General features: G+C 42.5%; 1 protein-coding gene across 8 annotated transcripts in view; it reads left to right on the top strand.

Moving 5' to 3' along the window:
• col14a1b (collagen, type XIV, alpha 1b) overlaps nt 1-13,525 on the top strand; it is a 161,878-nt gene that overhangs the window by 51,629 nt on the left and 96,724 nt on the right. For all 8 annotated transcript variants that reach the window (XR_003271026.1, XM_026156695.1, XM_026156694.1 and 5 more), the window contains 5 exons: nt 9,078-9,236; nt 9,359-9,478; nt 11,576-11,740; nt 12,453-12,614; nt 12,953-13,122. Coding sequence is in view for 7 of the 8 variants with exons in the window: in XM_026156695.1 (XP_026012480.1) it covers nt 9,078-9,236; nt 9,359-9,478; nt 11,576-11,740; nt 12,453-12,614; nt 12,953-13,122 (776 nt within the window). In the remaining variant the exon portion in view is untranslated. The remainder of the gene's footprint in view (nt 1-9,077; nt 9,237-9,358; nt 9,479-11,575; nt 11,741-12,452; nt 12,615-12,952; nt 13,123-13,525) is intronic.

Raw genomic sequence — 13,525 nt, 5'->3', positions numbered from 1 at the left:
AATGAAGACAAATTGATTGTAGTAGCTTGGTCTCGATGTTATAATGAATTCAATTACAAAATTCTTTGGAGAATATTTGATGCTGACCGGAGAATCACCTCTGAGCTGTATTTCAGACCTTTGTTTCTCACTCAGCTTCTCACGGCTGAAATGGGCAACTGTTCATGAGCTCGCCTGTCCCGGTTTAGATTTATGTTGACTCTGATGAGGTGCATTAATCTACTGCAAGCTTGTGACTCAGGTTCATCCAGCCAGTTAATTTCTGCGCCCCGTAGCTGGAGACGTTCCTTCCAGAGGCTCGGCAACGATAAAAAACAGATCATTCATTTGACACTTAATGAGATTTCTACATCACAAATAACTATCTGGCCTAATACTGCTGAATGTATCTGAACCTGTTTTAGATTTACAGCACTGCAGCTTGTTTCTGCACACTGTGCACATGACCGTGTTTCTCTACTTATTTGTGACCTTTGTTTTTCCAGCCGCTCTCTTTATGCTGAGCTCGCGTGTTCACCACTCCAGCAGGAGTGACCACTGCAGGAAAACCAGGAGCTGAGAAGCTTCATTTGTGCAAATTGGAGCTTAGTGCCTTGCTCAAGGTCTAATGAAAACAAATGAGTTACGTGAGTATCGGTGATCGACGACCGGGACCTCGCCTGTTGGTCAATTACATCTCGTTAAGCCTGGAGCATGTTGGTGTTATGAAAGCTGATGGCACATTAAAGGCTTGGATTTGATTAGTCATAAGTCAGATCTGATTAACACATGTTTATTCTCTTTTCTGACTCTAACAGTGACCAGAAATTATAAAAAATAACTTCATGTCTTATGCTTTAAGACTGGTGACTATACCCATAAACTCACCAGGAAACTGTTCACTAAGCCTGTTTTCCTGTTGACTTCGGTGCCACTAGAAGTCGTGTTTGTAACTAATGGAGGTCCCCCTGCTGGTCATTAGGAGTAATGCAGGTTAAATATCCGCTTTGGCTTTTCTTTTGAGAGATAACTTATCTGTAATATTCCATAATTCAAAGATAATTATGTAAAGTGAAAAAGTCCTGGATATTTAAAGTGTGAATATTAATGAATAAATTGAAGTAGTTAACAATCACTCTGTGATTTTGTGACATTACTGGCTGCATGCTAACAACCTGCTCCGCTTTAATGTCCCCGACAGAAACTGGACGAGGCGGTTTTCCACAGTCTCGTTATTTCTCAGCGACTCTTTAACAATCTGCAGAGCACCTGGTCTTTTCTAAGTAAACAGTTTTTGTTACATAAGTAGGTAGATACTGCATCATTGTTTCCAGGTGACTATGATGATCCAGATGATGGGAAACAGGAAGGCACAGACGTTTTGTAAAAACCACGTTTACTGTTGTACTTGCTGAACTTTCCAGGCAGATGACCATGTGGAATCTGAACTCAGCTGAACGCTGAGTTTCTCTCATGAGCTTTTCCTCAGTGTGTAGTGATGAAATTGACTTTGCTCGGAAGTTAACGTTGACCTTTGACTTCCCGGCACGTAGGTTAGCTCTACTGTAGACAAACCCATCAGAGAAAGCGTTCAGGTGGGCTAGCTCACCTTTGACACAGCAGATATTGGCAACGCAGCTCTTCTGCTCTTGCCTCGGGCGTCTTGCTAAGTGCTGGACTTGCTTTGCTACTTCTCCACCTAAATAAGCTTCACACTGCTAAAGAATCACAGACATGCTGTATTTTAAAGCCAGAAATGTTGCACATGCGCTTCAGATAAGCTTCATCAAACAGTCGGTGGCTGTGGGCTCATGGACTCGGTGTGATAAGGAGTTTTGGGTGCTTCCTGAGACGGGCTGGATGTCTGGGCTTGGTTGCAGCATCCTGCTCTATTGTCAGTGTGGCTGTCTGATTGAAACATGAGACTTTATTCTTTCAAATCTTCATGCAGTCTCTCTGCTGCAGCTCTGCTGATCGCTGTCTTGTCTAAATCCATGCGAGCAGTAGCCGCACACACACTGTGTAAACATAATGGAAGGGAAACATGAACCGTGACTCATTCATTACACAGTGAATGTAACTGAACCTGTAACCTGACAGTTACGCTGCCTTGTTGTGGACATGGTATCAGGCTGAGCTTGGACCCAGCTCTGGGCCCTGCTTTCACTCATGAATATGTAATATCAGTAAAGAGAAACAGACTCATTATAATATTGTTTACACTGAGCTGACTCGGGTCATGTCCTCTGTTCGCCGGTCTCGACACTTCCTGTCTCAGCTGTGCTGCAGACCTGCGACGCTTTGACTTCTCGACCTGGAACACTTAAAGGTCTTTTTATGATCTGGTTGAAGAAACCATCAATGAAGCTTTTTTTGTTTTTTGCTACTGTCTGTTTGCCGCTCTTCTTGCCCTCCTTCCCAAACGGCATCTGTACACTGCAGCACAGTGAGCTGCAGGACAGGTGATGCATGCTGTCTATTTATTTTTATTTAAATACCAAGAAAACCCAACAGTCTTTGTTAATGACTAAAACTCACTCTTCTCTCCTAATTCATGACAACTTTGTTCAGTGATTATATCAGGAAGTAAACAGCTACAGGGACACAGCTGGCTCACAGCTGGATTGTGACAGTGAAAGAAAATAATTCTTAATTACAGAATCAGTTTAAAACCGAATCTTTGCTGACTCATTACATATATTTAGAGACATGTTTGTAGTTTGTTTTGCAGTGGACGAGCAACCCAATTCCTTTTTTTAATAATGTATCATCATCATCACCATCATCATCAGGGATGAACTAATTCCTTGATGCAAACAGTCTCAGGGTAACATACAAAACTTGGTTATATGAGTAAAATCCCAGCAGATGAGCCAGTCTCAGTCTCAGTACCGGATCCCAGCATCTTATCCTCCTCTCGACTGTCAGTCAGCTACGCTCGTCTTCGGGCTGACGCTCGGCTCTGTTCTGAGGCAAAGCGTGAACAGCAGACAACATTTCAGTCTATAACAGTTACAATACTACCAAAACATATAAAACTGCAACTTTCTGTGTGGAAACAATCAAAGTTGTATCTCAGGATTATTAAAGATATAGAAAACTGATGCTCTGCACAGACTGTTCCTGTAAGGAGACTTCCTCATGTTTCTTCTGTTTGCTCTTTTTCATCCCGGTTGGTGTCACACTGGGTTGACCTTTGACCTTTGCTCTTTTCTCCTCCCTCCATTGTTGACTTTTGTTAGCTTTGTGCTTTTTCAACCAGTGTTTACTTTTGTTTCTTTGCCTTTAAACAAAGTTAAAACGAGCTTTAGTTTTACATTTCAAAATAAAAGTTCATTGTTTTACTAACATTTCTATATGACATCGATCTCAAACGTGGCTTTATTCACATTATTATTGCACTTTCTGCCATGTATATGAAAACACCAAATTATAGACACATCTTTAGAAAACGAAAGGTTTCTAATACCCTTTCCTACATGTTACTTATGGCTGCTCATGTGAGCCTGTGGCAGGTACCACTGTGTGGCAGGCAGAGGTCGGACTCAAACACAAAGGGATTAACTAAAAAAGACGAAACATGAAACTCTAAAACTACAAACTGGGAGCTATAAGCTACAAACAACTAATAATTAACAACCAGAACATTAAGAGGGAAACATGGCACAAAAGGAAGCACACAGCAAACAGGGACGACACAACCACGAGCAGAGAGTGAGGACTTGAACGAGGGGCAGCAGGTGAGAACACAGGAGGAACAAATCAACACATAAGGAGAAAGGGGAAGCAAAGCAATGCACTACTAAAATAAAACAGGAAACACAAAACGGAGACTGAGCGACAGAGACCACGACGAGCAGGACACGACCAAATAAACAAGTAACAAAGAACCAGAAATACACACGACGAAGCTCGAAAGCACATGGAAGCTAAACAAATATGGATCATAGAGGTAAACAGAATGCACAAAAACACCGTCACAGACACAGGATGGCCTCTAACGAAGTCATTAATGTTACGGTTTTGCAAAATACCCAAAAACAATGATATTCTTCATTTTTGCTGCTGTAGTAAAAACAGGTGTCAGTCCGCTTCAATGGAGCTGTGACGATAACGGTCTGTGTGCTTCCTTTGCAGTTTGTGCTGTGAAACCAAACAGTGTTTCCTTTGTGTGATAACAAATGTCAGTCGCTTGTGTTGTTACACTCATTGCTCAGAGTGTGTTGGCCCCGCCCTCTTTTCTCTCTGCGTGTCTCTTTACCTCCATTTTTTTGTTTGTATTCTCACATTATCCAGTTTGCTTTTATCCTGTTTGCTGCTTCTCGTGTGATTAGTGTGTGCACAGTAGTTATTAAGTGAAAATATAGATGTGCATTGCAATTACAGCATAATAAAACAGAGCAGTGCTGATGATTAGTGCTGGAGGAGAATCAGTGCAGCGCACTCACAGAGAATAAGAAATAAAAGAAAACAAATGCCAAGGGGGGCATTAGGAAATCAAGCAGAGAAAAACACAGCATTGGTATTCGCAGCAGACTCACTTGTGTACTTTCATCCTTTAATACGCGTCTGCCACTTTTTTTCCCAGTTCTTCTTCTTCTTCTTTATCTTTTGTCCTCTTTCTGCCATCTGTCCAGGCACTAGTCTGTTCCCAGACGTGCTATTAAAAGAGAGGTAGTTCTTTCACCTGCTGCCCCCAAGCACTGCTTTGCCCTTCTGTTTCATTTCCTGTGCTGACTAAGAAGAATCCGCCTCTTCCATCTTTAATTCTGTTCAAATCCTTCATCTTTAGACGATTCTGTGTTTAGTTCGGTCTTTTCAAGCTGTATCGTTTCATTTAATGCCAAATCTGGCAAACTAAAAATAACACCAAAATAGTTCATTCCAAACTAGAAAATATCTGTTTATTTACTTTGTGTTATAGAGTTAAAACAGCACTTTATAAAAACTGTAGTCTTCTCAGGTCAGCCCAAGACTGCTGAAGGTTCTTCATTTGTCAAACTGTTGTTGGCTGAATATGATATGATTAAGTTTTTGTCCTTTTATTAGTGACTTGAACCGATCTAGACTCAGAAACAATTTGCTCTTTCACTTCAGTTCAACATGAATCAGAAACAATGGGAGACTTCAAAGAAACGAACAGGAAGCTGATGCAACCTGAGCCTCTGTCTCAAATCGTGTTAATGATGTCGCCGTCAGTGCTCACACATGCACCGCGTGCTTTCAGCACTTGACACACGTATTGGACAACAACAGCTGATGACTTTTGAAAAATGAAGAAGTTGGATGCTGCAGTGTGACCCTGAGGTTTGTCAGAGGCTGCGGTTCATGTCAGGAAGCTTTGTTTATTCAGGAAGAGATGATGGTTTGGCTGCTTCACCACAGCAACTCTGCACACTGACTAATCTTTCTTACCCAGTGCATTAAAATGTGTCGTGAACCGGTCCTTAGGCATGCCGGATGAATCGCTCGGTATCACGGTAAAACTTGTGGCCACAACACCAACATGAAGCGAGACCATGTGCATCACAGCAGCTTGTACAAAAGCGTTTGGTGCAGTAAAACTGGACCAAAGAGAGGATTCACTGTGTTCAGTTTCTGCTTCGTCCATCTGAAGTAAGTCTTTCCTCCAGCTGCTTTTATTTGTCTAAATCATGAGCAAAAACAAACAGGTCAAAAGTCTTTAAGCCTCCAAAATGATAGTTTGGACCAGAAGACTACAGCACATTGATACAGACAAAACTTTCAGATGTTTGTGTGGTGCAGACAGCAACCCAAAAACGACTTTCAGTTTCTGTCTCACCACACAAACCTGATGCCAGGCTCACAGCTCGTCTTTCCAGAGCCGCGGAGTAATTGTGTGTTTTATGTGTCACTGCTTTCATCTGAAGTCACGCTGAACAGCGGCTCCGAGACTCGGCTGGAAGACCGAGGAGGAGGCTTAAATTCCTACACTGTAGAGACTTGTAAGAAGTGATACCTTAGTTAGTTCCTGTCAGCGATGAATGAAATGACTGCTGAAGAATGCCCTTGCCCTCCTCCAAACACACTTAGCGATACACCTCTTGAGACATGTTATAACCCGAAAGAAATATTCTCCTTTACATCTGCAGGATAAGTAATTGGGTGCCACGGGCATCAGCGACACACGTTAGATCTCACGTATAGAGACGCAGCAGCACTGAGCCAACTATGTGTCAGATTTGTGCTCATGCTTGAAATCAATGCTCGTGTTTCTTCCTGGGAGTAAAATGGTTATTCTACTTAATCCACTGTTAGGGCGAAGCATCGAGGCTCTGTTTTTATAATCGGTATGCATCATGGCTGCGCTTTTGTATGTCAGTGTGTACTGATAAGCTTTATTTGTTCAAGGAAAACATGCTGGGCAAGTATGACCCTGTCTCTGGTCCCTGCTTGCTTCATTTGTTTCCACATTTTAAACCTTGGAGATCCTCCCCGAATGACCCTCCAGGGTTCCTGATGGGTTTTACGTCTGCTTGAATCCTGTTGCTAGTAGGAAGAAATTAAAAGCCACTCATCAGTGAATATCCTTGAGCCATTTGTAACTTTTTCTGCCAGTTGGTGCCGGGCAGGTAGCGCACGGTGGATTTATGGTGCTTGAACCTTTGAGTCTAAAACATTTAATAAATGCACCACAAAACTGAGCAAATATAAAGAGGCCATTCCACAGAGCTGCACAGATGGTGGTAATTACATGTGATGAAGCCACCGTGAGCGACCCCCGTCACAGTACACATTCAGAATGACACAAGGGGCATGTCAGTATTTTTAATTAAGCTTTTAAACGTAGAAGGGAGAGCCTCTGTGTCCCAGAGGCAAAGGATGCTTCTGCATTTAATCTTTTTGGATGACACTCCGTATTTCTCCTAATGCTAAAACATGGAAACACAAAATCAAAGTTTAACACAGCACCATACGGCCATCTGTAGCCTGGTTTCAATTAAAGGGAAAACCTGAACCTCTGACCCTTACACTGATGTCACCTGGTGGCCTCTTATGATGTGAGGGCATGGTGCTTTCTCCACTTTGATGAAAGGCTCACTGCTAATTAATAGAAAGCTTCTTTGAGCAGAGGCACTTGTGTCCTGATGACAGCGGCCTCCTCTATCCAGAGCACACCGAGCTCGGTGAACAGCCTGATGAGACGAATGTGAATCGTATGCTTGGAGCGTCACAGTCACCTCATCTCAACCCAGCTGAAAACCTTTTTTAGAGTTTTTTCACTGATGCTTTAGACACAGATCTCCAGCACTATCCTCAAAACATCAAATCATGGGAAATGCACTATAATGCACCTACACATTACACCTACAGGAGACCCGTGCCATGAAGCTCCTGGTGCACAGTGATTCAGCTGATATCAATGCCAGATGGTGTTTGGAGACTTTTAAACACCTTCCTCTGTTGCTTTAAATGATCTGCTTGTTTGTAGCTGCTGTTTTTCCTGAATTCTTCCAATTTGTAATAATTCCACTTACAGTTGATGGTGAAATATCTTGCTGTTAAACGTGTATGCAGAGATGTTAGCGGCTGCTAATAGCAAGCTAGTGTGGTGGGCGTGGTATTCATCGCCGTGGGGCAGACATTTGGATTCATCTGCTTGCTTCGTTCACGCTGCATTGACGGTTGGTTCAGGGGTGTGTTGGCATTAAGATGCAGGTGCAGTCACCTGTTCAGTTTACCTGGTATTGATCAGTGCTGGCCAGGGTGAGCTCGAGGCGACAGAGTTCTGTTGGCTGTTGGTTGAGCAGTTTCTATCTGTACATGAGCACACGCCTGTTAAAACTGCAGTGCAGGGATATGGAAATAAAGAGGAGCTAACAGTCTCTGAAGTCCCTCACAGCCTTTCTTCTGTGCATCGTGTTTATTTTTTCTTACACTGGACAGTTATCATCTTCTTATAATATATTGTTGACTGTCCAATAAAATATAGAAACCTGCTGTAAGTGTATGAATGCATCATGTAAATAGTAGCTGCAGTTAATCTTACAGCAGCTGCTAACCCACAGTAACACTACTCATGAACTGTAACACGATGGGATGTCTTCATTCACATTTAGCATGGGATTTTTGTGAAGTGCAATGTCATCATTAAAAGAAGCACTTAAATTTCAAAAGTTATATACTCTGATTTTCTATGAACATCAGCCACTGGATGGAAAACAAAGTTTTAAAGAAAAAGTGTGAAACAAACTTGGATCTTGATTCTGTCAGTGGAAGGGGACATCCTTATTACATCATCTCAGGCATAGAAGCCACACCCACCTGCTGTTCAAATGCTTTGTGACCGACAGCCAATCAGTAGAAAGTTGACTTTAAAGGAGCGGCTGCTGAAAGCAAACAGAGGATGAGGGGCTGCAGAGAGGTGATGAAGCTACACATGTTCCCACTGGGAAACTCCCCAGTATAGCGACCCTCTTCCAGTGGATCTGCTGGGAGTTTTAGGTGCCATATTCAACTCCGGTTTGAAGCAGTTTGGAGGCTTCTTGAATTCAAACCCAGCACCCTTAACGATTGCAGTATTTCCCATCGAGACCCAAACTCGGGTTTCCTCAGCTCCGTGTGAAAGATAATTGGTGGACAGAAATATGTCTGTTTCCTAATTTGCTTGGCCTTTGGCTCACTGTGTGCTGCACTGGCTTTTGTAAATGAACTGCTGTTTCCTCATTAGAGTCAGGTCTGTTTTATCACCCAGTAAACTGTTGAGACAAACAACAGAGGGGGCTGTTATTTTTCATCTGCTAAAACGAAGCGCCTCGCTCCTCTAGGGTTTAATTATACTGTGTTGAACTGAATTAGAATTAATGAAACACTTTGTAATACTTTGGGACAGAAGCTGCACATCAAACTGTCCTACTTTTACCAGTGCAGATTTATCACGTATGTGCTGTAGGCTGCCGTGGAAGTTTGGGATCCTGTTTAGAGTCTCAGTCACATGTTAGGCAGAAGGCTAAATGTTTTTGTGGTCCACCATCATGGCGGGAAACCTTCCTCTGCTGATTTAGCTTTTCAAAGTTCAGAGTTTTCCTGTTTTCAAAGTCTTTTCTAAATTCCTGTTTTCTTCTTGTGATTTTAAGCTGAAGCGGGATTTATGTGTAAGACTCCAGCCATAGCCGACATCGTGATCCTGGTAGACGGTTCCTGGAGTATCGGGCGGATCAACTTCAGGCTGGTCAGGACCTTCCTGGAGAACCTGGTCAAGGCGTTTTCAGTGGAGATTGACAAGACTAGGATTGGTGAGAAGATTTCAGTCCCTTTGGAGGATGGAGTCTGAGCCAGACTGGAATCTGTTATTAAGTTACTGTTAAATATTACTACCTAATTGTAGTTTAAATTCCACTCTTACTTTTGCACGCAGGTCTGGCTCAGTACAGTGGAGACCCCAGGATCGAGTGGCATCTGAACGCTCACACCACTAAAGAGTCTGTAATCGATGCTGTGAAGAATCTGCCATATAAAGGAGGAAACACACTGACAGGTGCGAAACCCCAGCCTCCCACTGGTTATTATGGTCTGCTCTCCCCATCAGAGTGAACAGATAATGCTCAGAGGTGCACTTGGACCAAAGCCCGTCCTTTTGCCCGAGCTTATTAAACTGAGGGGAGCTCATTTTGGATTAGTCTTCAAGTGTTGGTGACCTTGCCGCATTCGGCTGATAAGAGCTGAGTGTGAATCAGAAGGTCAGCTAGCTTTCTAAAGTTTCAGCATCACTTTTAACGGACAGTAGAAGGAAATAGCTTGATGTTCACGAATCTTGGCCTTTCATTAATATAACCAATAAGATCTGCTCTGGGACTGAAAGCAGATCTTATTGGTTATATTAATGAAAGGCCAAGATTCGTGAACATCAGGCATATTAAAACATACGGTACTTTGTTATCGATACCTAAGCACGTGTACGTCCACACAGGCTGACTCAGGGTTCAGCATCTCGCCCATGTGTTACTGCGCCACACTGACAGGAGGAGCCAGGATTGGATGGAGATGACCTGCTCGGGCTTAGTGAACATCACAAAACAGTCAATATCATTAAATGCAAACTGACTGGACTTGAGTGGGCGTCTTCCTCGTGCACAAACTTTAGTTATGGAGTTCTGAGCAAAGACTGATGCATTTCCATCACCATCCAGATGATGTGCAGTTACATTTCTAAATTATGAGTTTGACCCTAGAAATCTCTGGAAGGTTTCATGTGTGGCTGCCCTCCGGTCACGTTGTAAATACTATTGTTTTGCTCTTAAATTAAAAAACCAAAAAATTATGACAGCTTTGTTTTATCTGACAGAATATTCACAATTAGGAACATTCAGTCTCAGTTTGGGCCTAAAAATCTCCCCCACTCATCTGACACTTGTAGACTGAAATTGTAATATAGTCTTATGGAGGCGTCCTGATAGCTCACTGTGAAGCCTTCACTTTATCTGTTATTCTGATTGGAGAGTACAAACAGGATCGGAAAAGAAAAACCGTTTCACCCCAGGGATTTATCACAGACGTCCACCCTCCCCGACCCTCCTCGTGGTTTTGTTTTTGTTGATAGGGAATCATTGCAGGGTCTTTACCGTGAAGTATGGATCACCTTGAGACAGGCTGTTGTAATTTGACCCTCTTTAAATAAAATGTAATTGAACTTCTTGTGTTGCTAATGAAACTGATCTATCGCTCGAGGGAGCAGCAGGACTTTAACAGTCTGTTAGAAGTTGAAGAAGACGTCTGTAATGTCGTTAATGGACACAGCTGAACTCAGCTGCTCATTATGTTATCAAGCTCATTAGACAAAAACCTTGTTGAGCTAATAAGGCGCTCTATAACAATCATTTTCAAGTCTTTGATTGCAACTCTTGAGGCTACGTCTCGGCTCAGAGGCATTTATCTGTCCTCGCTACACCTCAGTGGGAAACTTTAAGTACACTCAAACTGTCAGCCAGGACGTAACTGTTGCTTTAAAAGTGCAGACGATAAACGGCTCGAATCTCCCGCATTTTATCCAACTCATGATAGATTTAATATGTATGCAGAAGTATGTTATAGTAAAAGTAAACCATGTTTTTATGGTTTTCCTACATTTAATGTTTTTGACTCGTCAGCTTTGCTCCACGCAGCAGGAAAGCTGAATGAAAACAACATTTTCTTCATTGTTGTGACTAAAATGTTCATGTTTTCTATAGGAATCTGTGAAATTCAGCTATATATCACTAAGTGACATTTACAAGGTTTTTGTTGTTTTTTTTACTGGTTTGTGCCCAAATTTGGGACTTTGGGTCTTTTTTTATATTTCAACTAGCCAGTACTTTTGTTCCCAAATTACAGATCCTGGTTTAATAGTTTTTGAGATATTTATGTTTGAATATTGCTTCAGATTTCAATGTGTGAAAAAAATATCTGGTTTTCAAAAAAATATTTGATAAATGAAGCAAAATTTCCACAGCACTCAGTATCTAAGTCCAGACTTTAGAGTATTTAAACAAATCGTAGATGGCCGAGGCTGCGATGATTCCAGATCAAATGGCTCCTCTTCTTATTTTTATTTCAGCATCTTCATGTTTTCGCTTTGTCTTTGTTTGAATCCGACCAGGTCTGGCTCTGACCTTCGTCCTGGAGAACAGCTTCAAACCCGAGTCAGGCTCCAGACCCGGTGTTCCCAAGATAGGAATCCTCATCACGGATGGGAAGTCCCAGGATGATGTCATACCCCCAGCGCAGAGCCTGAAGGATGCTGGGATAGAACTGTTTGCCATTGGTATGACAGCACTAAATGCTCCACACACCATGGGCTCGGCTGTTGCTCTGCTACACGTGCAGCTGGTTGATGGCAAACATAGAGCACAATGATACATCTGTCTGTATGTGTTGAAATGGTGCAGCTCCTTTGGTTCACTGAGCTCTCCTTCATATAAACCAGCTGATGTCTTTAAAGATTCACAGTTTTTCCTTTGGAGTTTTCTAGGCTGAACTCTGTTTTCTTCCTCAGCACAGTCACAGCTTAATTTCAACATTTCCGCCGTTCTGTGTTTGTGCTGAAATAGCAGGTTATTAATTAACTGACAAAAATTGAATAAAAGACCTTTAATGATATTTGCAGATATTCATGAGGCAAGAACAGCAGGCAGCATCTTAGATTCATGCTGATGCTTCTTGTCTTATAAATATTTTTAATGCATTTCATTTCGGACTACCCCTGATGCTATGCTACCTTTGGACTCAGTCTGTTGCTCTTGTCAGCCTTCAGCTTTAGCTTGTAGTTTCAGCAGGGGGAAAGTTTAGAGATGGAATAAGAAACCCTGTTGCAGACAGCGCATGTCACAGCCTGGCGAATAGTTTTGCTGTTGTAGATGAAGTCCTGTGTATATATTCATGTTCTGGTTGCGTCATGGAAAACTTATTTCCAACACCTTTCATGTCACCGTTGCTGACAGTCGGATCACTCGGTTTTCTCTCTCCTCTCCCTCCAGGTGTGAAAAATGCTGATGAGAATGAGCTGAAGGCGATTGCCTCACCTCCAGAGGAAACTCACGTTTACAACGTGGCAGACTTCAGCGTGATGAGCGACATCGTGGAAGGTCTCACCAAGACCGTTTGCGACCGCGTGGAGCAGCTCGACAAGAAGATCAAAGGTCTGAAGAGCAGCAGGAATCAGCAGAGTCGGAGATGATACCGCGAAGATGCTGCTGTTTGCATCGGTGTTGCTTTGTTGATGCTGTTGGTTATAAAAATAACAAGACCACTTCCCCACCAAATATATTGCAGCCTTGTTATCTTTGTAATGAAATGCCCACAACGTTGTGCCGCATAAACACAGATGTGGCTTCAGATAGCAGCAGAGATGTTGCAGTTTATTACTTTCAGAGTCACTTTGCACACACAACAGGATCATTTCAGCTCTCGCAGGCTGGTCTGACCCGAGTTTCACACGTAATAGAAGAAAAATCTCTGCTTTCTTTATTATCTGCAGGGGGGGCGGAGCCTGCCCCGCCACCAGCAGTCGTGGCTGCACCTCGTGACCTCGTGACCTCGGAGATAACTGCTCGTAGTTTCCGGGTGACATGGACACACGCATCGGGTCAGGTGGAGAAATACCGAGTGGTGTACTACCCTGCCAGTGGGGGGCAGCCAGAAGAAAAGGTATTTTACTTGTTTTATTGTTGGTCCATTATTATTTTAATTATTTTCATTTATTTTTGGAGTTTTTCATGCCTGAAAGAAACACACTTTTTCTTGGCGATTAATGCAAATCATGCAATTTTCAAGAAACTACAAATAGTTCTCTTTATTTTTCACTTTAAATTTTCAGCTTCCATCATAGTTTTTCCACCACAGCGAACGGCCCTGCTTTTATTGTAATTGTGCAATAAAGTCTAAACTACTGTGTGATTGTTAGGCGGCTCATCTGGCTTTCTGGCTTCTTATAACTGACTGAAGGGAGCGCTTTTCTTTTGTCCCCTTAATTAGTGGAACTTTGGTCCTGATTCGCCTCCACAGAGCAAATAAAATACAAACTGTCTGTGATGTAGTGGCAGCATTTTAA

This window comes from Astatotilapia calliptera, chromosome 22 (genome assembly GCF_900246225.1).
Source record: "Astatotilapia calliptera chromosome 22, fAstCal1.2, whole genome shotgun sequence".
NCBI lineage: Eukaryota > Metazoa > Chordata > Actinopteri > Cichliformes > Cichlidae > Astatotilapia > Astatotilapia calliptera.
This window is presented reverse-complemented; position numbering and strand designations above follow the sequence as displayed.